The sequence below is a fragment of the Sturnira hondurensis genome, unplaced genomic scaffold, assembly GCF_014824575.4.
Source record: "Sturnira hondurensis isolate 20B ecotype Veracruz unplaced genomic scaffold, ASM1482457v3 Scaffold0003801, whole genome shotgun sequence".
In the NCBI taxonomy this organism is placed as follows: Eukaryota; Metazoa; Chordata; class Mammalia; order Chiroptera; family Phyllostomidae; genus Sturnira; species Sturnira hondurensis.
In genome coordinates this window covers 2,911,540-2,938,922 of record NW_028076432.1, presented here as the reverse complement: position 1 = coordinate 2,938,922, position 27,383 = coordinate 2,911,540, and the positions used below count along the sequence as shown (strand labels likewise).

Below are 27,383 nucleotides of genomic sequence, written 5' to 3'. Positions count from 1 at the left end.
CTTCTGCCAGATGATAACTTTAACAAAAATTTGTGGGAAAGCCATCATAGCAAATAACACTAGATGCCGTGATAATGATAATAATACATTTATTGTTTCTTCAGGGCTAAGTCTGTGACAGGTACTATACAAGTGCTAGGTTAGTTCTGACACACTAATGTAAGCAGTAGTATTTTTTTAAAGATTTTATTTATTTATCTTTAGAGGGGAAGGAAAGGAGAGAGGGAGAGAAATATCAATGTATGGTTGCCTCTCTTGTGTCCCCCGCCGGGAATTGGCCTGCAACCGAGGCATGTGCCCTGACTGGGAATCGAACTGCGATCGTGTGGTTCGCAGGCCTGCGCTCAATCCACTGAGCTACACCAGCCAGGGCTAAGCAGTAATATTTTGATTTTGCAAATGAGGACTCTGAGGTTTAGAAATGATGAATGACTTGTTCCCAGTCCCAGTGGTGGTAATTGGTCTGTGGGGCCTCCAAGCCAGGCCTGCCTGACTCCAAACACATGTTCTTCATCCTTAGAGTCAGTCAACTGACCCTTGTAACTCATTGCCTGTGGCTGAGTTAACCTGAAGTTTCTACTAGGAGGCCAAACAACGAATGCTGTCCTTTGATTGGTGTGTAGGGAAAGGGGAAATACTCAATGTTCTGGATTCTAACTAGTACAAATCCTTATAAGATAAAATTTACAATAATACAAGAAGAATAAAATCTTAATTGAGGAGACCAATCAAGTAACAGTGTCCATCTAGAAATCACGTGCCTATTTTCTAATTCAGGAGGCAATTGTACAAGTTATTTTTCTCACACTTTAGCATCTTCAACATAAAGATCATGAGCATGAGGGAAGGAGCTAAAACTTTGCTCTCACATACTTTTCTTATGCGATGGAATGCTTCCAATTGTTTAGGCCTTTTAGGAAACGTAATCACTACTACATATGCATTAAGGTACAACTTCATATTTTGTAAAATAAACACTCTTTCTTCTCTTGTATTTTTGAATATTAGTGGCTAGGATCCATTAAAAAATAGTAGTTCCACTTTTAGATTTTGGTCCTAGAAAAATATTAGCATATGAGTGTGCAAAGATAGGTGTATAAAGATGTCTCTCACAACTTTAGATGTAATTGAAACATACTTAATCAAATTAAATATCCTTCAACAGAGGTATCAATTTTATGTGTAATAGAACATCAAAGATAATGATGGAAAATGGTTTTAGAAGTTTTATTGAAAGATTGCTACATAAAAAGTTGATAAATGCAGAATGATATATAAAATTTGAACCAACTTTGGCTTAAAATCCTAGTGTGTGTGTGTGTGTGTGTGTGTGTGTGTGTAATGTGGTGTCATGTGGTAAAGTATAATGTTCTAGAAAAATTCTAGAATTATTTATACTAAATTATTCAAAAATGGGTGGGGTTGAAAGTTATAAGTGGACTTTCATTTCTGATTTATTTTATTCTTATAAAAATATGTGTACTGGGTCCTGGCTGGTGTGGCTCAGGGGATTGAGCACTGGCCTGCAAACCAAAGGTTTGCTGGGTCATTTCCCAGTCAGAGCACATGCCTGGGTTGCAAGCCAGGTCCCCGGGGGGGCGGGGGCGGGGGGGCACATGAGAGGCAACCACACATTGATGTTTCTCTCCCTCTCTCCCTCCCGCTCTGTCTAAAAATAAATAAATAAAATCTCCAAAAGAATGTGTATTGGTTTTGCTAGATATAAAAGCGTGTTTATTTATAGTTTGCTTGGCATGCAGTTCTTATGATTTAGAATAGAAGTTACCTTTCCAGTCTAATTTGTCCTAGTTTTAGAATCCTGTTTTAATTATAGATTTATGTCCTTGACTTATTTTCCTCTCTGTTGGTCTATATCTCATAACCTCTGTGAGGAAGGCCCTTCTCTTCACGTCTTATGTTCAGGTTCCATTATGTTCCCAGTTCTAATTCCAGTGCTTCTCTAACACTTTTTTATGTGCACATGTCTTATTTTATTCCCTCCTCAATTCTCATTTTGTGTTCTTCTATTACATTACATATTGTAGTGTGCCTTGCAATAAACTTACTGATATGTTTATATAAGCCACCTATGAAATTGAAATGTCTGAACACTTATTTATTTCCTTTCAGTTAGATTACATCAGTAGGTGCCCTATTACATTTGAAAAAATGGTAACATTTTATTTCTGTGAAATTTTGAACAGTTTCATCTTTTCTTTATATCATAATCTGTTATCAAAGAGTTGCTTTTACTCTATGTCAAATTGCCAAATATCCTCAATTCTGTATTGTAATTCCTGTCTAATAATTGCATTTGCTTCTATTCTCTTATATATACACATTTCAAGAGGCTGACATGGAAGATGGTGGTCCAAATAAAGTATCTTAGGCATTTGCAATTATTTCCTACAGTGATGCCAAAACATTGTCACATACGGTATCACATATGACAAATTGAATAAAGTCTTTTCAGAGAAACACACGTTTTTTCTAATAAGGTTTCTGGGGAAATCAGTCCAGGTGGCTCCCTTCCAGGGGAAAGAGAGTGGAACCCCAAGCTGATTTCCAAACAAGAGTCAACCAGGAAGGGAGTTTTGCTGTGTCACAAGTGACTGGTCCCTGGTTTTGAAAGACAGTGAATCATCTCCCTGTGAAACAAGAGATAAGTGCAGGAAAGAGCTGTTTAAAATTATTTTACAACTATTTCCTTTGGAGCTCTGACTTTGTGAACTGGAATGTGATTCAGAATAACTTCCCTTGGAATCCAACGTTTGTCTTAGGCGTTTTTATTACCTCTCTTCCCCTCAGCTCATCTCACTTCTTCCTTCCCTCTGTCCCATAGATTTACACCGACTGGGCCAACCACTACCTGGCAAAATCGGGCCACAAGCGGCTGATCAAGGACTTGCAACAAGACATTGCAGATGGAGTGCTGCTAGCCGAGATCATCCAGGTCATCGGTAAGCCCTGCCCTCTGAGGGAAACCTAGAAAGTCTCTGCTCACTCTTTTTTGTGAAATACAATTTAAGTTAAGTGCATACAAATTTGGTCCCTGTGTCTCTGAGATTAATGTAGCTCTCCCATGAATTAATTAAAAAGTGTTTCTGTGAGAATGTTTGAAAAAGCAGTTTGGCCATACTTTTAAATGGTTAGAACTGTATCTTTGATACACTGGATTGTCAGAAATGAATGTTTTATTAAACCATATGTCTCCCATGTGTGCATTTCATTAGCTAGAGCAACTTACATACTCAGAGATTCCTTGAAACTGTATCCTGACCCAGCAGGGACAATTGTGAAGTTTCATGTCAGCAGTCATTTGGCACAGGCTAAAGAATTAGCAGCAACTTCCTTCTCACTCACTTTTTTTGCTTTTAATTTGCCTGACTTGTGTGTGTGGACGTGGTGGCTGCTAACAAGTGTGTCCTCTTGTCACAGGGCTTGGGAGCTAGAGTGAAGGGAGCAGCAGCATTTTGCTTGGTGTTGGGGTTTTTTCCCCTTAGTCTTGCGTTTCACTTCGTTGCTTAAGCATTATTCTTTTTTTCCTCTCTTTTATTTTATTTCTTGGCTTTAGCAAATGAAAAAGTTGAAGATATCAATGGATGTCCTAGGAGTCAATCTCAGATGGTAAGAATTTTACTTATTCTAAACGTAATGCTTATCTTTACTTCAAGATTTCACTGCATTTGTTAATGAACTAGAAAATTCTTTTGTGTGTCTTGCTGAAGAAACCATTCTTAAACATTCTATCATATGTATTTGGGGTGCAATTTATGAACAACAGATAGCATTACAATTGAATATGTATGACTCCTGAATAAAATATCCCCAGGTTTTTTTTATCACATCCTTGACTTCTTTTTTTATTTTGATGTCCGAATAATTTAATTTAACCCTAGTCTTGGTGCTAATAAAACCCATTTTCAATTTTAAGTTGAAAGTCCAAACTTTTTGTCTGGACAATTGACTTGAAGAACAACTTACCACCTGCGTTCATATATGTCTGTGTGTGTGTGTATGTACATGTATACCAATGCACATTTATATAGGTGTATATATATATATGCACATTTATATTATGTTTGTTCTTTACAAAGTCCAATAAAAACACATGGATTCTTCAGCACTGTTGGAAGTGGCTCTAAGGGCACTGTTGGAAGTTTGCTGAGCAGTGACTAATTGTGACATATGAGTCATAGCCTTTTCCAGAAAGTCATCAATCTAGAGGTCTTCTTCAGTCTTCCTCAGTCTTCTCTTTTCTATACCAACTGGTAAAACTTTTAAGTTTTATAATAAGATAATAGGATGATAAACTGCTGAAATAAAAACTTACTCCTTTCTTAATCAAATAGCCACAACTTAATATTGTAGGACAACTGGAAATAGAAAATGCTTTAACTGAACTTACATCAGAAGATATAGTCAAGAATGATAGCTAAAATCCACAGTATGAGGTTTCCTCCAAAACTCTTTTTAGCACAGAATAGACATTTCATCTAAAGTTTATGAGTTCTTAATTGTCAGAGACTGGAAAAATGAAAAAAATGAACTTTGTTGACCTGCTAACCTACTTTACTTAATGTGAGGAAACTGAAATCCAAAAGAATAAAATGAATGTATTTTTAAAGTGATTAACTAGAGCACCTGTGTGTGTGTGCACGTGTGTGTGTGTGTGTGCATGTGCGTGTGTTTGACAAGGGCTCTAAGGACCTAGTACAACGTCATGACTCTGAGTAGCTGTTGTGAAAAAAAAAGTCACTATGAAGAAAAAAACTCTGTGAAACACTTAAATTTTAAGTGTGAGGAAACTTCCTGATTTAATTACTCTGGGCACAAACATGACTCTATGGAAATTTTAATTATAGTTGTTTTCTGAGGTTTTGCCGAAAGTCCATTTATGGTGCCTTCACACTCTGTTACAGTGACAGCTGTGTGGTGCTGGTCAAGACAGGGAACCTTTCTGAGCCTCATCTTTCTCATCTCCAAAGTGATCAGGATATCCCCAATCAGGATATGATACTGATGAATAGTTATGGGCAGTTTTTACTACCTAAACTGATATGGAAATGCAGAATAGTATTGCTACAAACTTTCCAAAGAGCACATCCATGAATTAACACCTGCTAAAAAATTTAGGGCTTTAACAATTAAAATTTCTATAGTTTTTGAGTATAATATCTTATGTTTCTTAATCTTAATGACTTTGGTTTTGCTTCTATCATTTCAAACATAAGATAAAGGTGTTAGATACTAAAATTCTTATGTTCTTCCTATCATTCCAATTTTGATTCTGATTACAGGAATCCGATGAACAACCAAGCTAATACTTATGACAGGAAGAAAGTCAAAAGCCTCCACAGCTTATAACTGGATAGAAATGCAGCCCTTGGATGTTTATCTGAAACATCTGTACCAAATATTCTATAAATCTGTAAAAATATCCTCATGAGTATCAGACTATTAATTTTTATTACTTCCTACTTTTTATTAGCCCCCAAATGTCATCTAACATCTAGTATGCATGTTATGTTGATATTTCTGCTTCTGATAAAAAATGAACTAAAAAAAGGGAGAAACAAAGCCTAATAAATGTAAATGCTATGAAAAGGTACCTTTTCCAGCCAAAAAGTATTAGTCAGAGTTTGAGTAAGAATAACGTGTATTCTAACTTTTTCTGATGTGGTTGAACTTTGAATAAAATTGGCTCAGAAGAATACACATTATTTAAATGTAGCTTTTTTGGTTGAATTATTTTTGCCTCTGTTCTTAATTGGCATTGGCACTATGTCATTAATGAATCCAAATTCCAGATCTTAACAGAGTAAGAAAGTAGAGGGAAGAGAGTTGTGACAGCGTGACTAGACTTACGAATTTCATCTACCTGTTTTACACAGGATGTTTCCTTGCTCATTACTGTACGGCAGCCAACAGGCACTGTGTCAGGAACACCAAGTGCTATTGTTACTCACAGAACTACTTTGACTGCATTTTTTAGATATCTGATCTTTTATGGCCTTTGGCTATTGTTTGTGTTTAATAACACAAGGTTAGATAAAATCAGGTCAGCTACTATTTCTAGTCATGAATTGTCTTGATTTAAATTTCAGACTTGATAACTTTTATTGAATTCTTTTAAGCCTTGAGAGAATAGAAGTTCTCTTGGGGTTCGACTCTAAAATGTACTGACGGATTCTTGCAGCAGTCTTATTTAGCTGATATTAAGTCAGCACCTTGGGTATCAGGTATAGGGACACTTGAGGATCCCAGGAGGAAGTATTTAAATAAATAACAGCAACAGTGTTGCATAGGCAAGAATGAAAGGACTGTGAAGAAATCCTTTTGGTGTGCCCCCGAAACAGATAGAGGACCCAATGTGGGCTGAGCACAGTGAGAGGTGTTTGGAGGGGACGATGGAAGCCTCAGCAGGCAGAACAAAAGAAAGGGGTGAGTGGGCCATTTTCTGTTGGTTTGAGAGCCTTGGGAAGACTTGGAGCTGGGAAGTGGCATGATCTAATGGGAATATTAAAAAGATCACCCTGGATGCGTTCTGGGAACTGTAGAATATGTGTTGGCCTCAAGTGAGAGATGAAGAGTATAGAGAGTATAAAGTGGTCCCTCAATTCTTGGCCTGAGTGAGTAACTAGTTACCATTAAACAAGATGAGTAACAGAGGGAGAAAACAGGCTAAAATGTGGAGGGCGGAAAGATGACAAACAGAGTTTGACGTATCTGTTGGAATAGCAAACAAGAGGTGATGTCAGGTATTAGACATGTGTTTCTGAAGGTCAGAGTAAGGTATTGGTTAGAATGTACCAAGTGTATAGATAATGGTGGACGCCACAGACAAGGATGTGATCTCACAGGTCTGTGTAATGTCAGAAGGGGAGAGAGCTGAGGTTCTCCCATTGGGGAATATCAGTATTTTTGTGATGAACAGGTGTGTAGGAGTCAGAACATGAAAAGAGTGGTGAGAGAGTGGGCCCATTATTGAGAGAGAGGGGATCAACAGATGCAGATTGTTAATCCTTAGGATAACTGTGGTAGCTTAAGCTGTAGTACTTGAACTAACCAAGTGAGACGGGACAAAGTAAGATAAGCATATGTGGCAGATGCTGTCAAACGCCGCATTGCCAGCTAGCTGGTGTACCGGAACGAGGAGCTTTGCTCTGGTAATCAGACAGGCATCTGGGGCCTTTATGTTAACGCCTTGTGTAGAGTGCTGGAGCAACTAAGGGCTGCAGATAGCCACCAAGTATTGAATAATCTTTCTAGGAGTTTCCTGTTGAAAAAAATAGAAAAACATGTAGTTTGAGAAGCAGGTAAGATGTGGGGAGTATTTGCAAGGGGCGGAGTAGCAGAGGAAGAGGAGGCAGCAGGGAGAAAGGAGGAGGAACCAGGGAAAAGGAAGACAAGCGGTGACGCCAAGTTCCACAGCAGGTGGCAAAGGAGAGAATGTAAAGCCTCTGTGGAAGATTGAATGCTGGAAAAGATGGTGGCGCATTTTCCTTTGTGCCGGGTCATGTGGGTTATGATTGCATGAAGATGGGAGCATTTCGCAGTGGGTTACATAGAGATTGAAGGAATTAAAATTGATATCACAACAATTTCAAGTATTAGATAATATGACTGCACTTATTTCTATGTGCTCTCTAATGGTTACATTATAATGGAAAGAAAAAATAAATCATAGAGGTGTCTAGTAATAGGTAAAGAAAGCAGAAAAATAATTTCTCAAGTAACATGGACCAGAAGAATACATATTTAAGAAAAAATATGAACTTGTCCTTTTAACAACTTATTACCACCATGATCAAGAGATTGTGATTTACATTTGTTCCAAGTTTTAAAGTCATAGCTATCTTTCCCTAACAAGCTTGAGGCTAAACTCATCCTGGAAAACAGACCTTAGTTTGTAGGGGCGTGTTCAGCGCTATATTTAGCCGCGTCTAAAGATGAAGTTACCAGTATGGGCAGCACCTGTTAAGTGATTTCTAGGTGGGTGGTATCAGGATTCAAAATATATGCTGCATGCCACAACTTTGGTGAGATTACATGAGGAAATAAATTGGTAAACTATGAATATCAGGAATGTCCAGAATGCCCAGCAGATTAAAAATAGCAGGAGAAAAATGCCCGACATTTATTTGAAAGACACAGGCACAAGTGCGAGGTTCTTAGAGAAAAATGTAAAGCACGCAGGGGAAAGCTGTTTTGAAGACAAATTTTTCTTTATTTTAAAATAGACCATTATATTTAAGGAGCTTTGCACATGCAGAGAGGGATTAGGAAGTCTGACTATGTGAAATAGTTGCGAACCAAGTATGGATTATGTGTTTTAGCTCAGGATCTAGCATATATGATCGCAGATGGTCCTTCCTCTTCGCCGCCTGCTCTCCTTACCTCACCCTGGTCGCTCCTTGTTTTCAGCCACAACCTCTGACCTTGTTTGCTATCGCATTATGTTACTGAAAACTTACTGATACAAGAATCCTTGGAGTTCTTCTGACTCTTTTCTTTTTTATTCCTACAAGATGGAAGATTAGGTTCCAGTCTTACCTTAATTCTCTGATTCCATGAACCACAGGGTCATGGCTTCTGGAGTAGTTACTATATGGATTTCATAGGCATCTTGATTCCATTACAGTCATTTATAGTTATCTGGACAGTGAAATTATTCTTGGTAGTAACAGTATCCAGTACTTTTACTAGCATTCTGTCCTTTAAAGTTTTAATTCTTCCAGCCACTGCTTGTAATTGCTGCTGTTTTAAAAAACCTATTTAGTTAAGCTAAGATGAGGTTTCTAACCAAATAGGGAAGAGATAAAATATTGGAATGCCCGAAAGGTTTAATAAAATTTTATAAATGGCATACTGCAGGATCCTAGCACTATGACTCAGAGGAGTGGAATATGACTAAGATAGTCCATTCACATGATCCCCTGACATTTTTGAAACTGTTCATCCCTTGGAATGGCTAGAAAAAGATAACACAGTGGGCAAGTGCTTTATACAAATATAGCTCTGATTGCTAAAAAAAAATACCAAGCTAAATCTCTACTTTGTAGTTTCTTCTTTTCATACAGGTTCAAACTTCGGAAAATTAGTCATAAACTACTAGTATTTGGAAATGTATAGTTATAGTTGCTGATTTTCAAAGCTGAGTTAGTCTCTAAAGGTTGTCTGTAAACCAATAATTTGAAGTTATAATGAAGCAATTGAAATAACACGAGGACATTGGGAGAAGTGTGTCATGTGGAAAGGGCAATGGCCACTGGAATTCTAACTCTGACTGTGTCATGGGGCCCAGGAACAAGAGTCGGGTAAGCGCTCAAGCATCCACCCAGTCTGCAGTGAGGACTTAGACTCTGAAGGCCACAGGAACTCTGACTTGTGAGGCTGATTTAACAAAACACCAAGACCATGGTTTTGGCTTGGTTTCTATCTTAAAGATATGTTTGGATTTTCCATCATTATAGCTTTTTAAAACAACATTCATAGGGAAGTGAGAAATATGTTTTCTAAAATACATGGTCTAATTTAGAAAAAAATAATAACAACATGGAAATTATATTTTTTATGGAAGTTATCTGGTCTGCCATTCAGAAATTAATTAAATCTTGAAAATATAAGAATGCTCTTCTGCATTAATTTTGTGTTATCTTCTGAGGGGTATCCTATTTAAATTGGTTTGTACCATTAGTAGAACAAATAGAAATTGAAATAAAGTAATTAATTTTGGATTAGATTCTAGATCCAGATTTCATGTATATATTTTATTTTTTAAATATATTTTATTGATTATGCCATTAGAGTTGTCCTATTTCCCCCCTTCATTCCTCTCCACCCTGCACACCCCCTCCCCTACCATTCCTCCCCCCTTTAGTTTATGTCTACGTGTCTCAAGTTCTTTAGATTCTATATTTCCCATACTATTCTTGCCCTCCCCCCTATCTATTTTCTACCTATTGTCTATGCTATTTTCTGTACCTTCTCCCCCCTTCTCCTCCTCCCACTCCCCTGTTGCTAACCCTCCATGTGTTCTTCATTTCTATGGTTCCTCTCCTGATCTAGCTGCCCTCCTGGTTTGCTTTTGTTTTAGGCATAGTTGTTGATAACTGTGAGTTTGCTGTCCTTTCACTGTTCATATTTTTCATCTTCTTTTTCTTAGATAAGTCCCTTTAACATTTCATATAATAAGGGCTTGGTGATGATGAACTCCTTGAATTTGATCTTATCTGAGAAGCACTTTATCTGCCCTTCCATTCTAAATGAAAGCTTTGCTGGATAGAGCAGTCTTGGATGTAGGTCTTTGGATTTCATGACTTGGAATACTTCTTTTCAGCCCCTTCTTGCCTGTAAGATGTCTTTTGAGAAATCAGCTGACATTCTCATGGGCACTCCTTTGTAGGTGACTGTCTCCTTATCTCTTGCTGCTTCTAGGATTCTCTCCTTCATTTTAATCTTGGCTAGTGTAATTATGATGTGCTTTGGTGTGTTCCTTCTTAGGTTTAACTTCTTTGGGACTCTCTGAGCTTCCTGGATTTCCTGGAAGTCTATTGCCTTTGCCAGATTGGGGAAGTTCTCTTTTATTATTTGTTCAGATAAGTTTTCCACTTGTTGCTCTTCCTCTTCCCCTTCTGGTACCCCTATAACTCAGATGTTGGAGCGTTTAAAGATGTCCTGGAGGTTCCTAAGCCTCTTCTCATGTTTTTGAATTCTTGTTTCTTCATTCTTTTCTGTTTGGTCATTTTTTCTTCCTTCTGGTCCACTTGATTAATTTGAGTCCCAATTTTCTTTCCATCACTATTGGTTTCCTGTGCATTTCCCTTCATTTTAATTAGTTTAGCCTTCATTTGTTCCTCTAATTTGTGACTAAAATCAACCAGTTCTGTGAGCATCCTTATCACCAGTATTTTGAACTGTGCATCTGATAGGTTGGCTATTTCTTGGTTGCTTAGAGTTATTGGCTCTGGGGCTATGAGTTCTTGAGCCATGATGTTTTGGTCTGTTCTTGCCTGTTACATATGAGGGGCAGAGCCCTAGGTCTTCACCAGGGCGGGGCAACTCAGTTGCTGGATTGTGATGCTTTATGTAGGGGCGGGGTCAAAGAGTGGTAATGGCGGTCCCCTCTGCTGCTTCCGGCTGCTGGGGCCTGTGTGGTCTGTCTCACTGCTCACTCCTTTGCTTGGTTTATCTGTGCACGAGTGTGTGACCATGGTCAGCCTGTCACCTTATGCCCTCACTGGGTCCACACATTGCCACCCCACACCTGGGATCTGCCCACTGCTGCCTGTGCACTTGGGTCTGTCCAGAGGATCTTTCCTGCCCGACCCTTCTCCACTGCTGGCTCTGCCCCTCTTACCTGTCTGGCTGAAAGGTTCATTGTTGTTGGACTTCCATATAGTTCAATCCTCTGTATTTTGGTTGCATTTTTGTTACTAAAACTTTATTGTCTTTAAACTTGGTTGTGCAAGGAGGCACAGTGTTTCCACCTATGCCTCCTTGGCTGGAAGTCTGGTGTACATATTTTAAATTTCTTTTTAGAGAGTAGGTATACATTTTTTCTTTTATTGGAAGGAAATTCATAACCTTTATGTAAATGCATATATTAACCATTGAGAAATGTTACTATTTCTACTATATATTTTTTTATTCTTCATTGAACTTATTGGGGTAACACTGGTTCACAGCATGCAACTAAGAAAACATCGTCTGCACACTGCATCATGGTCCCATCACCCAAACATCTTTTCTGTTCATCTCCATTTATCCTCCCTTAGCCCACCTCAAACCCCACCCATCCCCCACCATTTCCCTCTGGCTGCCTGGTTACCACCACACTGTTTTCTGTGTCTGTGTGTTATATGCGTGTGCACATATTATTTATTTAGTATATATGCATACATATTATATACACACATATGGTATGTGTATGTATAGAGAAACACACATGTGTATTATATAATAAACATATATATGTTATTTTTGCTCTATCCTTTCACCTTCTTTCATCTAATCCCTCAACCCCTCCCCTCTGTCAACTGTCAGTCTGTAGACTCATCTACTGTGTATTTAAATACCATCTGCTTTCTTTAACATTTAGCATGCTCTTTAGCCTGATAATTTAGCTTAAAATGCTATAAATTATTTCCCACTGATAGGCCAGTTCCCTGTAAACAATAAGTAAACAATTAAATCTAGCATTATAAAACATACTTTATAGCAATCCCTTCATAATTTTCCTTTTTTTAAACTTACTGCTCTATTTTTTTCAATCTCCCTCTTGAAATGTAACAGAAAATTACCACTTACACTACTCTAGTAAAATACATAACAATGGAACTATTTTTAAAACCTCACTTTGGAAAACAATATACTAAGATATGAAACCATTTTCAATATGGTATTATTAGCTTCAAAACCTATGATGGTTCAATGATGTTATAAAAAATTGCTTCTCTGAGGAGACGAAAGGGGAACAAAATAAGGGGGAGTATTGTTTACTTGACCTCAGTACAATCATTTGAAAAGTTTATCTTTGATGAGATAAATGATTTGAAAATCAGTTGACATGTTTAACCTAGTTGCTTTATGCCATTATATTTAAATGATTTTAATGTGAGTTAAATTATCCCTGGCTGGTGTGGCTCAGTTGGTTGGAGAATCATCCTGTGGACCAAATGGTTGCGAGTTTGAGTACCGGTCAGGATACATACCCAGGTTGTGGCTTTGATCCCTAGTCCAGGCAAGTACGAGAGGGCAACCAATTGATGTTCCTCTCTTCTCTCTCACGTTGATATTCTCTCTCTCTCTCTCTCTCTCTTTCTCATCTCCCTCTTTCCCCCACCACTTCCTCTCTCTGTAAAAGCAATAAAAAAATAAGGTGAGGATAAAAACACTTAATATAAGTTAAATTAAGCTGACTTGTATGGATAGGCACAGACAACATTCATGACATTCCTGGTTACACTGAAAATTGTATTGCCTGTTTGTTTTGCAAGATGGAAAAACAAAAGACATGGAAACAAAAAGTATTGTGAAATCATATCATTGAAACAACAAGTTTTAGAGATGGACCTCAGAGTTTAGCAATATCAGGATCTCTGACCAATTCACCTGTTGACTGAATGTCAACCACATATACCTGGTGCTGTACTAGATGCTTTCTTGCATTTTTCATTGAGTCATCACAGTAAACCTCCAAAGGAATGGGTCTCCTAAAGGCTGTCTGTGTTCCAGTTTAGTAAATTGAAGAATCAGTGTTTGCTCTAATGTCTATTTGGGTCTAGGCCAGTATTTTTTTATGCTTGTTAACAAATACATTTAACAAAATAAGGCCTAGGATACAAATCTTTACATTGGAATCATCATTTCTTCCCCTTCCTCCTTCTTTTATTTTTCTCTTTCTCCTACACCTCCTGCTTTTCCTCCTCTTTTTTCTCCAGTGTTTTGGGCTATTCTCCTCCCCCTGACTAACTCCCTCTCTTATTTCCTATCTTGCAATATAATAACCATTTCTTGACTGTTATACTTATTTTTTCTATCAAAGGCAGGAATAAAAATTTTCTTTAGGTTGGAAGAGATAATGGGCATGTGAGATAAATAATGATTTATCGATTTTGTAGTGAAATTATGCATTTAGCAAATAATTGTATATCTAACTTTGACCCCAAATAAAAATATTAGTCAAGTATAAAACAGTTTTATGACTTCATAATAAAGAAATAAGATTCCTTGCTTTATTGTCTAAAATGAACTGAAAAGCAGGAATTTATTAAAAATGTAATTTTTAATGTATTTATAATACTTTCTATTGGCAATTATAGTTTATAATGAAGATTTAATATCTAGAATTGACAACAAAATTAAACAATGTTCATTATTCTGTAATTACCAAGTCAGTTAGAGTAGAATAGTAGAATTTTTTAAAAAAATTACTTAATACAATCCCAATGAATTTTCATATGTATGTCCATAGATGTATATATATACATCTATCTATTCACACATACAACACACAACTCTGTGATAGTGTATGTGTATTTATATAAAGCATTTCTAGTATGGGTATATATGACGTCTGTCTGGAAAAAGTCCAGCTATTGTTAATATAATGAGTACTGGTTTGGATGGCATCAATATGACCCGGCAACCAAAGAGAGTGGATGGGAATATATTTGTGTGACCAATGACAACTTCACTGTACTAGTCAGTGGGAGTGATAGACACCACTGAGTGAACTTGTGTACCATGTGGTCATCACATTCAAAATGACTGAGGGGGGTAGAGCAATGAATTTGTATCAGATTCTGCATTAAGCTTTCATATTCCTCTGTGGAAACTGTTTGGATGATTCAGAAGGGCATAGCTATGGCCAACTGGTGATTCTGTGGCTTCATCATGACAACATGCCCACTCATGCATCACATCTTGTGCAGAGTTTTTTTGGTGAAACATCAAATCACTCAGGTGAGTCAGCCCCCCTACACCCCAGATTTGGTGCCCTGTGACTTCTTACTTTTCCCCAAACTAAAAATCACCTTTGAAAAGGGAAGAGATTTCACACTGTCAATGAGGTTCATGAAAATACAACAGGGCAACCGATGTTGACTGGCAAAACTGTGTGAAGTCCCACGGTGCTTACTTTATAGAAGACTGAGCTGTCATTGTCCTATGTACAATGTTTCTTGGATCTTGTATCTTCTTCAATGCCTCTACTTCTCATACTACATGGCTGGATACCTTCTGGATGGACCTCGTATATGGACTCACACATATATGCCTAGTATGGAGCTAACCTCTTTATAAACATCCACAATCCTCACATAATATATTATGTAGGAACTAATTCACTCCCATTTTACAAATAATGAAGCTGAGGCCTCTAGAATGTAGAAACATTCTCAATTTCTTACAATATGAAAATTGCAGAACTAGAATGCACTCCCAGTTTTATGTGACTGCAAAACATTTAATTATTTGTAAAAAACTGCTTAATTAACAAACTGACTCCTTGTTTCTAACCACAGACTAACCAAACCGAAAGATCAACTGAAGAGACAAATAAAATTATTATCCCCTACCCCTCTTCCTATCCCACAACACAAACTATAATATCTTGAAATGGGAAGGGAAAATATGCAACGTAGCATTGCAGTGACACAAGGCATCTAATTAAATAAATAAACAAACTGTACATTTCACCTCCCTTCCTCACAGACTTGACAAATCGAACTTAGAGGCAAGGCCTGGAAATCTACAAGTTCACAGGACCCAGCTCATCCCTGCTGTAGTCCACTGCTCTACTGAATAGATAATTATATTAGTTTCCTATGGCTGCAGTAACAAATTATCACAAACTTGGTGGATTAAAACAATAGGAATTTAATCTCTCACAGTGCCAAAGGCTAGAAGTCTGAAAACAGTATCACAAGGCCAACAGGAAGATTCAGCATCCTGGTGTTTCTTCCAGAAGTTGCAGGGAAAATCTGTTCCTTGACTAGTTTGGTTTCTGGTGATACAGGCATTCCTTGGCTGGTGACCTTGTCAGTCATTGTGTTTATTGATCCATCAAGATATAAAAATGCATTGGCTATTCGAGAAATAATTTGGAAACATTTAAATCTTGTAAACTTAGAATGCATGAAACAAGTGGATTTTGCATACTACCTCTGTCTTAATCATCACATTACAAAATTTCATTGTTATATTCAACCAGACATTTAGTGAGCACCTGTTTTGTGCCAGGCGCTATGTCCTAGCTACCTATCAGTCATGTGGAGAGCTGGAGTCAGAGGCTGGAAACGGCTCAGTCAGAATGGCCAAATCGCAGTGGTAGGGAGCGTCGTGTGGCCCAAAGAGCGAACTTATTGGGCCCTGCTGGGGTTGAGTTTTATTTCTGACTCAGCTATCTAGTGATTGTGCAAATTTATAAAAAATATGTCATCTCTGTAAGCCTCTATTGAGTAGGAAAAATAATATCTAATTTACCAGAGTTTATGATGAAAATGAAAACGTTTTTTTTTTTTGTATTTAGAAAAAATAACATAGATGCTTAAAATACTTTATGAACTTACTTCATGTGCTAGGTTGTGGAATAGGAGAGGAAGAAGTAGCTTCAAAACCATTTTCCTAGTTCTGTTCTTGACATGTAATATGGGGTATTTTTAACTATAGCTTCTTCACCCAGTATGTGAAGAAATCAATATGTTACAAATGCCACTTTAAAATGAAATTCACTAAAATAGAATTTTTTAAAATCAGAGTACAGTGTAGATCGTATGGTAGAAATTGATTTGTAAAGCTTTTATTACTATCTATTAATAAATCTATGCATGTACTGTGTGGTCATATAAAATGCATGTCGTCAATGCAACACTGATTATTTCTTTTTTTGCTTAAAATGCACCTTCACCTTCCTGTGATTAAGATCAGATGCAGACCCTTCACAGGACGTGCGGACATTCATCCCACCCTGTTTATGTCTGTGGCCTTGTCTCCTGCCACTGTTCTTCTGCAGGTTTCAGGCTTCTTGCTTCTGGAGTTTCCTCCCCTCCTCTCTGCTATGAGAGTACATATGTTCTTTAAGCGGAGGGAAGACTACCGACCTTTGGAGAGGCCAGTTTTTACATCAGCCGACAAAGAAGTTGTACACAAAGATTTAAATAAGTTTCAACTCTCAGTATTTCCAGCTACTCTGAATTCCTTGCAGGTCTCTTGCGTGGTTTCTCGGTGTTCCCAGCTACTCTGAATTCCTAGCATGGTTTTCCAGACATGACCAGTTCATGTGATGCTCTTTCTTCAGTTCTTCTCACACCACATCCTCTTATCTCATTCACTCTTCCTTATCTTTTAGGGACTAACTCAGACTTCCTTTTAGGCAGAAAAAAATCTGGGGATTCATGTGATGAACTCTGGTTTTGACATATTCTGTCTGTGTGACCTTTAGCATGTCAATTTAATGATCTAATAACACTTTTCTCATTTTAAAATGGTACACTTCAGAACAAAATGTCTTTATAACTCTGTTAGATAAGTCTTAGATAATAATAACTTTCTCCATTTCTTGTTCCTTGATCTCTAATCAGCAGTAAAACCTTCTGCATGCTTCTCTAGGTGTCTGTGTTCCTCTGACTGGAACATTTTTGCATTACGTTGGAATTCTCTCTCTGTCTCTCCTATAAAACTGTATATATTTTAAGGGCTCAGCAGTGTGTTAATGAAGTAATAATTGTATTTTCCTGGTTTGACAATGACTTTTTACATTTTTTGTATTTTTAAAATTTTATTTTTTATTTACAGTTTACATGTAATGTCATTTTTAGGTGCACAGCGTAGTGGTTAGACAATTATATTCTCACAAAGTGACCCCCGTGAGATCACTTCAAGTACCCACCTGGCACATACATAGTTATCACAATATTATATTCCCTGTGCTGTACTTTATATCCCCATGACTATTTCTTTGACTTCTCTGTTTCCTATACCATTTTTTATCTCTCTCCATCTATTTTATAGCTACTAATCATGCTTCTTCTTCCTTGTACCTTTTCACCCTATTCCTCCCTTCCCTCCCCGCACTGAAAACCCTCCATGTGATGTCCATTTTTCTGATTCTGTTCCTGTTCTAGTTGTTTATTTAGTTTTTGTTTTCATTGTTTTCTTTTCCTTTATGTTCATTTGTTGATAGCCATGAATTTGTTATCATTTTACTGTCAACATTTTTAATGTATTTTATTGATTATGTTATTACAGTTGTCCCATTTCCCCCCCTTTTTTCTCCTCCACCGTGCATACCCTCTCCCATCCACATTCCTCCACTTTAGTTCATGTCCATGTGTCCTAAGTTCTTTAGCTTCTACATTTCCTATACTATTCTTGCCCTCCCCTTGTCTATTTTCTACCTACCATCTATGCTACTTATTCTCTGTACCTTTCCCCCTCTCTCTTCCTCCAACTCCCCTGTTGGTAACCTTCCATGTGATCTCCATTTCTATGGTTCTGTTCCTGTTCTAGTTGTTTGCTAAGTTTGTTTGTGTTTTAGGTGTGGTTTTTAATAATTGTGAGTTTGCTGTCATTTTACTATACATGTTTATTATCTTCTTTTTTTTTAGGTAAGTCTCTTTAACATTTCATAAAATAAGGGCTTGGTGATGATGAACACCATTTATTGAATAGACTTGTCTTCTTTATTCTATTTGTTTTTGCCTTCTTTTATTCTATTTGTTTTTGCCTTCTTTTCCATATATTAATTGACCATATAGGTGTGGGTTTATTTCTGGGCTCTTTATTCTGTTCCATTGATCTGTTTTTTATCCCAATATCATGCTGTTTTGATTATTATAGCCTTGCAGTATAGTTTCATATCAGGTAGCATAATAGCTGCAAACTTCTTCTTCCTTCTCAAGATTGTTGTGGCTATTCAGGGTCTTTTGTGATTCTATATAAATTTTTAGATTATTGTTCTAGTAATTGGGTTATTATTCTGTGAAAAAATGCCATGGGTATTTTGATGAGAATTTAGTTGAATCTACAGATTGTTGTAGGTAGTATGGATATTTTAGCAATGTTAATTCTTTCTATTCATAAGCATAGTATATGGTTCCATTTATTTGTATCTTCCTCAGTTTCTTCCTTTAGTATTTATAATGTTTTGAATATCAGTCTTTTACCTCCTTTGTAAAATTTATTCACAGGTATTTTATTTTGTTTTTGGTGCTGTGGCAAATAGGATTGTTTACTTGGTTTCATTTTAGATCATTATTGTTGTATAAAACGCAAACAATTTTTGAATATTTTTATCTTACCACATTAAGGAGTTTATCAGTTCTAGTAGTTTATTTTTGGTGGAATTTGGTTCTTTATCATGTCATCTGCAAACAATGACAGTATACGTCTTCCTTTCCAATATGTGTGCTTTTTATTTCTGTAGCTAGGACTTCCACTTCCAGTGCTGTGTTGAATAAGAGTGGTAACATGGGCATCTCTGTTTTATTCCTGATCTTAAGGAAAACACTTTTAGATTTCCCCATCGGGTATTGTGTTAACTTGAGTTCGGTATGTATAATCTTTATTATGTTGAGGTATGTTACCTTTGGTCCCACTTTGCTGAGAGTTTTCATTATAAATGAGTGCTAGATTTTATCAAATCCTTTTCTGTATCTATTCCGCCTTCATTTTGAAGGAAATGATTTTTCCTTCATTTTGTTTACGTGGTGGATCATGTTAATTGATTTGTGGATATTGAACCAGCTTTGTATTTCAGGAATAAATCCTACTTGATCATGGTGTTTGATCTTTTTGATATATTGCTGAATGCGGTTTGTTCATATTTTGTTGTAGATTTTAGCATCTATGTTCATCAGAGATATTGACCTATAATTTTCTTTCTTTGTAGTGTCTTTATCAGGCTTTACAATTGCTATAATGCTGGCCTTGTAAAATGAACTTGGGAATCTTACCTTCTTTTACATTTTTTGGAATAGTTGGAGAAGGGAAGGTGTTAATTCTTCTTTTAACATTTGGCAAAATTTACCTGTGAGGCCATCTGGTCTAGGACTGTAGTTTTTTGGGAGTTTATTTATTTTCATTTCTTCGATTTCTTTGGTTATAATTGATCTGTTCAGATTTTCTGTTTCTTCTTGATTCAGTCTTAGAAAGTGTATGTTTCTAAGAATTGATTAATTTCTTCCAGCTTGTCAAATTTATTGGCATATAATTGTCCATAGTATTTTCCTGTAATCCTTTGTATTTCTGTGGTGTTGGTTGTTACTTCTCTTTTCATTTCTGATATCATTCATTTGGGTCCTTTCTCTTTTTTTCTTGGTGAGTCTGGTTAAACGTTCACCAATTTTGCTTATATTTTCCAAGAACCAGATCTTGGCTTCATTGATGTTTTGTTTTTTAATATAAATTTTCATTTATTCATACCAAAGTGCATTTTTATTGCTTCTGAAGAAAGAGGAAGGGGGGAGGGGGAAGGAGAGAGAGAGAGAGAGAGAAACATCTTCATGAGAGAGAAAAATTGATTGGTTGCTTCCATATGCACCCCAACCAGGGATCAAACACATAACCTAGGTATGTGCCCTGACCAGGAATTGACACAAAACATTTTGGTGTACGGGGCAATGCTCCAACCAACTGAGCCACACTGGCCAGGGAATTGTATTTTTTTAGACATGATTTCATTTATTTCTTTTAAAGATTTTATTTATTTGTTTGTAGAGAGAGGGGAAGGAAGGGAGAAAAAGAGGTATAGAAACATCAAAATGTGGTTGCCTTTCACCTGCCCAGTACTGGGGACCTGGCCTGCAACCCAGGCATGTGCCCTGCCTATGAATTGAACTGGCAACCTTTTAGTTTACTCAATCCACACCAGCCAGGACTGATTTCATTTATTTTTACTCTGATCTTTATTATTTCCTTCCTTCATCTCATTTTGGACCCTGTTGTTCTTTTTTTTAAGTTCCTTCAGGTGTAAAGTTAGGTTGTTTATTGGAGAGTTTTCTTTTCTCTTCTTTCTTCTTTTTTTTTTTTTTGAGATAGGTCTGTAATACTATGAATTTCCCTCTTAGGCCTGACCATAGATTTCGGGTTGTTGTGTGTTGATATTCATTTGTCTTAAAGCATCTTGACTTCTTCCTTGATTTCATTGTTAACACATTCATTGTTTAGTAATGTATTATTTAAGCTCCATGTGTTTGTGTTTTTCAGATTTCTTGTTGTAATGGATTTTCAGTTTCATACCATTGTGGTTGGAGAAAATGTTTGATATGATTTCAATCTTCTTAAATTTATTGAGACTTATTTTGTATCCTAACATGTGGTCTGTTCTGAAAAATGTTCCATGTGCACTTGGAAAAGAATGTATATTCTGCTGCTTTGGGGTAAAATGTTCTAAAAATATCAATTAAATCCATCGGGTCTAATGTGTCATTTAGGGTCGTTGTTTCCTTGTTGAGTTTCTATCTGGTAGATCTATCCATTGATGTCAATGGAGTGTTTAAAGTCCTCTACTAGAACTATATTACTATTTCTCCTTTTATGTCCATCAATATTTGCTTTACATATTTAGGTGCTCCTATAGTGGGTGCATAAATGTTTACAAGGATTATATCCTCTTGTTGGATTGGTTCCTTTATATCAGGTAGGGCCCTTCTTTGTCTCTTATTATAGCCTTTGTTTTAAAGTCCATTTTGTTTGATAAGTATTGTTGTCTCAACTTTTTTGGTCTCATTTGCATGAAATATCTTTTTCTGTCCCTTTCAATTTGTGTGTGTGTCTGGATACAGGTGGGAGAGACCAAGCTGCATACTGAGGCCAGCTACCACCCATACCAGGCCTGGGGAAGGGCAGCAAAGGTTCCCCCAAGATTTACCATCACCTTCCAGCTATCCTTTAGTCTCAGCTACCAAAAGAGCCTGGGTAGTACCTGAATTGCATGTGACAGTTTCTCAGCTAAGCACCAGGTAGGGACAAGTGGTAGTCACCAGGTTAATGCAGATTTAAACTTGGTGACAGTTCTGGGTCTGAGTCCACTGGGGCCATAGTCTTATGGTACACTGGGGCCAGCCACCACCCACCAGTGGCCTTCAGACCTTTGTGTTGGGGTGTGGTCTCAGATAACTAGCAGGGTAGAGCTAGTACAACTAACTCCCCAGGGGGCAGTCCCAACACAAGAACTTGTTGGAGGCACGAGGAAAATGGCCTTCATTTCAGTCTCCTGTGTGTCTCCGGTACCACCCCACCCCACCCCAGCTTGCCTGGAATTCTTCAAGAGTTTTTCAAGAAAGACTGCAATGCGGGCCTAGACTTGTGGCTACAAGCAGAGCCCGTAGCCTGCAGGAAGTTGGCAGAGAAGGGCTGCAGCAGGAAGTCGTCAGGGTGGGGCTCGTGTAGCTCCCAGGGCTAAAGCCTTGTGCAGGGGGTGCTTGACCAGGAAAGATGGCATCTGTGGGCTGTGTGAGAGAGGGACTCAACATGGACACTGGTGGCTCTCCCTCTAACCTTCTCCCTGAAGCCACACAACTCTTCCTCACCCTGTATGACTCCAGCACCCCTGAGCTTTCATCTCTTCATTGGAGCCAGGGTGAGTGCCTGCAGCAAGAATTTGTGTACTTTCCCTTTAAGAGGATACAAGGGTTTCTGGCAGTCTCCCATCTCACCCAGCTAGACAGGAATCCCCACTGATTTTCACTGCCAGATGCTACTTGGGCTCTTCTGCCTGGCTCTGGTGGTCTGGGCCAGTGAGCCTGACTTGGGGTGGAGACACCACACTCCTCAAGGGGGACCTTTGCGGCTGAGGTATGTATCTGGGTTCTCAGCCCCTACACTTGGGCCAGCCCTTTTCCATCTCTGATCACCCCCTGCCCCACCAGTCTGGACGTGGCTTCTTCTGTAAATCCTTAGTTACTTCTGTTCAGTTGGTCTTCAGATGGTTATCTAGGTTGATTGTTTTCTAATTTAGCTGTAATTCTGATGAGGTCCTGGGAGGAGGAGAGTGCAAGTTCCTCCTAGTCCACCATCTTGGATCACTCTCCAATGTGATCCAGTTAAATGGCATCCTTTTGTGGATATTGGGGTTGTTTTAAATGTTTGGTATTATTAATAATCTTGTAAGTAACTTATTTTTGGTGAACCTTTGAGTACTTTTGTAGACCTTGGAGCACTTGCCTAATTATTTGGAATAAATTCCTTAAAGCAATGGAATTTTCTGGAGAGGAAGTTCTCTCTTTCTTTGCAACATGAACCAAGCTTTGTCCAGCTACAGAGTCACTGTGAAAAAGGAATAATAAGTCCTTTATATTGTCATTTTCTCTGTTTATATGCAAGAAGTGTAGTGGGTCTACTCACGTGGGAATGAATGAGAAGCCAAACGAACTGCCCAGCAGCCACCACGTGAAAAGGAAAGACCTCTGTGGGTCACAAGGTCATTTCTTTGTGGAAAGGAGAGAGGGCTGAACTAATAATTATGTGAATGAAAATAAACATCTTGACCAATTTTATTTAATGCCAAATTATTACTTCATTTTATTTTAATTCACCAGACAACTTGATATCTGGGTAATATCTTGGGTAAAAATCTATATAACTCTTTGAATCTATGGTAGGGTAGGAGTTTGCTCAAACCAAGTCATCTTACCTACATTTTTAGTTGAAATCACAGTTATTTAATTAATTTATATAATGGAACTACAGCACAAGTTTATAATAAAAATAGGAAGTGTAAGTTAATCAAAAATAGCGCAAGTCAGAAAACAGTTCCACCATCCAGAAAGGGTTAAGAACATTTTATATTCTAGACGGTCTCCATGCGTGACTCACAACAGCAGTGCCTAGCACCTAAGATGTGCCATAACCAGGATGCATTGTCTGGAGCGAGGACTTAGTCTGTCATGTTTTATGCCTGCTTCCTGGTTTACAATTACTTAACTTTTTATATTGCAGTAGTTTTAGGTAGAGGGTCTAAGGGGCAACAGAGCTGCCCCTTTAACTGGAGGCTAAATTTAGCTCTGTAAACCTAATTGCAGAAAGGAAAGATTGGCTTGACCTCTTCTCAAGCATCCTTGTGAGCACTTTCCCTCCTCGTTGCTCTCATAGGCATGCCCGCCTCTCCTTCAGATGCCTGTTTCACCGTATCAAAACCAGACTTAGCTTTTGAGTCTAAATAATGCTCTTTGTGTGAAAGAGCTTAGCTTCCCCAGATGTGCAATGAAAGTTAATAAGTCCGTTCTCTTCACTGCCATACAGTGTTGTTTGTAATTCTCTGTTGGAGTGTGTGTTATGGTAATTTATGAATCGTTTTTGTCTCTTCAGCTGTTTCAGAAGCTCACATAGGCAAAGACCTTATAGTTCATTTTTATATCCCTTCACTGCCTGCAGAGCTATTTATCCACACTGAAGAGTCAGTAGCTGCTGATGAATTTCTTAATCATTGTGTTGGTGTTGGCGTTTAAACTGAATCAATAACTATAAAGGTAGTATTAACTATGTCCACATATTTAGTACCTAAAAAAATTTCTATTAAGTACCCATAAGTAAAAGTGAAAGACACCTGTGAATGGACAAGATATAACTTTGTTAATATTGTGAAAGATTCCTCCAATTACATTTCCCAAAACAGGTTTTACCGATATCACAGTAAAAATACTAAAAGGCTCAGTGTCGTAGAACAGGCAGGTTAGAGTGTGCAAGCTCAAAAAAGAGCTGTGCTAATTAAAAACTCTACATTTTGTGGGAATATGTTATTCCACACTAAAATTAATAAATACTGGTATTTTCAATATACACTCTAACTGTTCTTCATTTGAAGCCCAATTTGTAATTGAGCAATAGATATGCTAATACTTACCAAGTGTATAAGAGTCAAGATAAATATACAATTATTAAATTAGACAAGGGAATTTCTGTTTTGAAAATGGCTCCCATTTTTTTCATGGGAATAGTGGAAAATATTAGAAATCAGTTGATCCTTTTTAGAAAATATAAGAATAGTGACTCTGCCCTGAAACTTGTATCCATAATACTGAGCATAATTCTAGGAATATAAATGTTTGAAGACTGAATAAATGAATTGTTTGGTTTTATAGACTCTCATTAAAATTAGATAATAATGTTTCAAGACAAATATTAATTATACAAGTAGAAACTACTCAGTTGTAAAATATGGGCCTTATATTGAATTTGTGTAGTGTCTTCAACAAAGAGAACATACATAGCAGTCCATTTTCAGATCAATTCCAACGAAATTGTGTTTTTGGCCAAGCCATTGTGTAATATTAACGATTTCCATAGAATCTCCAACACTCTCATGGCTCAATGTGCCCATACATTTTGAAACTTCTGAAAATACTGACCATATCTAGAACTTAGAACCTTTTTGTTTTGTTTCCCTTATACAGTCAATACTTTATGGTTATCTAACGATGTTTAAACTGAACAAGAAAAAAGAGAGGTAACATAGGTGTTCCATGCCAATAAAATGTAAGCTACAAACAGAAGGACCCAAGAAATTGTGCATGACACAGTCACAGGCAAGTAGAAGTCCTGGAGTGACTGTCCATATGCTACACATGTGGCTGAGACCTAGCCAAGTGAAAAACGTGCTGCCTCAGCACTTTGAATGGTTTTCGTTTATGAGCACTGCAAATGGAGTTCAGTCTCTGGTGGTTCCTTCTCTTCTTTCCAGTGATAGTCTCCTAGGACTCAATGTTTGTTTCTTCTTCATTTTTTTATATCTGCACCCTCTTGGTGATTCAGTCTGGCCTCATGGCTTTAATTACCATATGTATGAAGATGACTTCCAATTTTAGAACTAGAATCCCAAACCTCTTCAGTGAACTCCAGCTTGTGTGTCCAACTGCCTACTCAGAATCTCCAAGTGCATGTCCAGTGGATGAGACAACATGTCCAAAAGTCAACTCCTTGTATTTATCTATGCCTTTTTCCATTTTAATGGACACAGACTTCATCCTCAGATTTGCTGAGGCCAAAAACCTTGGAATGATCTTTGTCTCCTTTCTTTTTTTATACCATATCTTGCCTGTTAGCTTTCTTCAAAATGTTTCCATTTCTCATCACCTTTATCTGGAACACAATAATTTTCCTCTTTAATTACTTGCAACAACCACCTGACATGTTTCCATGCTTCTATCCCTATATGCCTAGCGTCTGTTCTCAGCAAAAGAAATGGTCATCGTGATACTTTTAGTCTTAATTCAAGTAAAACTTAGGTAGGAGGGTGTAAAGTACTCTAATAGAAATCAAGGTTGAACAAACAGTGTGTGAAGCCCTACAATCTTCAGTATATAGCTAATCAATTTTTTACATTGTATATACACCGGGGTCATCACCATTCAGATCCCAGCGAAGGGCACTGCCAGCCTGCCTGGTCCCCATGCCCCTGTCCGGACAGTCTCCCTCCACAGTTCATCACTATTCTAACTTTTGTCTTCATGCTTTAGTTCTGCTCACCCTGAATTTCATATAACTTGAGGATCACATAGTACATACTGTTTTGTTGGCTTCTCTTGCTCATCACCATCTCCGCAGGTCAGTTGCTTAATCTGTAAAGAGGAAGATAGACTGAGATTGGTCATGTTATATTCAGCACCTTCAACTCTATTATTTTTTCAATAGAATCATTTAAGTTAAACTCACTTTGAAGTGAATCAATATAAAAATGAAATTTTCTCATAATAAATGTGTGTATCCTGGCTATAATCATTTTAAAGCAAAGACCATCTCATGGGATATCATTAATTTTTTCAAAATTACATTTAAAAAGGAACATAAATAGTTGTCTCTTTTATAAGATAGGTCCTTGAATCTCTTTTTTCTTTTTATATTTAAGAGACATTTTGACCTTGCTATGAAGGTAAGCTAGAGAGGACATTGGCAGAACTTCGTTTGTCCTCATGCATAGGTTTTTTTTTAAATTTTTATTTTTGTTTAATTCTTGTTCAAGTACAGTTTTCTGTCTTATATTCCCAGCCCTGCCCCACCCAATGCTCCCCACCCCCTCCCATTTCCGCCCCCCCACCTTAGTTATTGTCCATGTGTCCTTTATTCTTGTTCATGTGAGTCCACCCCTTTTCCCCTATGATTCTCTCCACTCTCCCCTCTGGATCCTGTCAGCCTGTTCCGTATTTGAGTGTCATTGGTCATATTTTGCCTGCTTGTTTGTTTTGTTGTTTAGATTCCTGTTAAAGGTGAGGTCATATGGTATTTGTCTTTCACTGCCTGGCTTATTTTGCTCAGCATAATGCTCTCCAGTTCCATCCATGATGTTGCAAAGGGTAGGAGCTCCTTCTTCCTTTCTGCAGCATAGAATTCCATTGTGTAAACATACCATAGCTTTTTGATCCAGTCATTTACTATTGGGCATCTAGGTTGCTTCCAACTCTTGGCTATAGTAAATTGTGCTGCTATGAACATCGGGGTGCATAGGTTCTTTTGGATTGGTGTTTCAGGGTTCTGAGGATATACTCCTAATAGTGGAGTTGCTGGGTCAAAAAGCATGTTCATTTTTAGTTTTCTTAGAAAATTCCATAATGTTTTCCAAAGTGGTTGTACCAGTCTGCAATCCCACCAACAGTGAACTAGGATCCCCCTTTCCCTTCAACCTCTCCAGGACTTGTTGTTTGTTTCTTTATTTATGATAGCCATTCTGACTGGTGTTAAGTGGTATCTCATTGTGGTTTTAATTTGCATTTCTCTGATAGCTAGCAATATCGAGCATCTTTTCGTGTATCTCTGGATCCTCTGTATGTCCTCCTTGGAGAAATGACTGTTCAAGTCTTTGCCCATTTTTCAATTGGGTTGCTCGTCTTCTTTGAGTGGAGTCATGTGAGTTCTTTGTATATTTTGGAGATTAAACCTTTGTC

At 37.6% G+C, this 27,383-nt stretch overlaps 1 protein-coding gene across 1 annotated transcript in view; it reads left to right on the top strand.

Moving 5' to 3' along the window:
* Nucleotides 1-27,383, top strand: part of NAV3 (neuron navigator 3) — a 364,273-nt gene that overhangs the window by 94,265 nt on the left and 242,625 nt on the right. Inside the window, exons 2-3 of the mRNA XM_037042823.1 lie at nucleotides 2,843-2,960; nucleotides 3,575-3,627. Coding sequence (XP_036898718.1) covers nucleotides 2,843-2,960; nucleotides 3,575-3,627 — 171 coding nt within the window. The remainder of the gene's footprint in view (nucleotides 1-2,842; nucleotides 2,961-3,574; nucleotides 3,628-27,383) is intronic.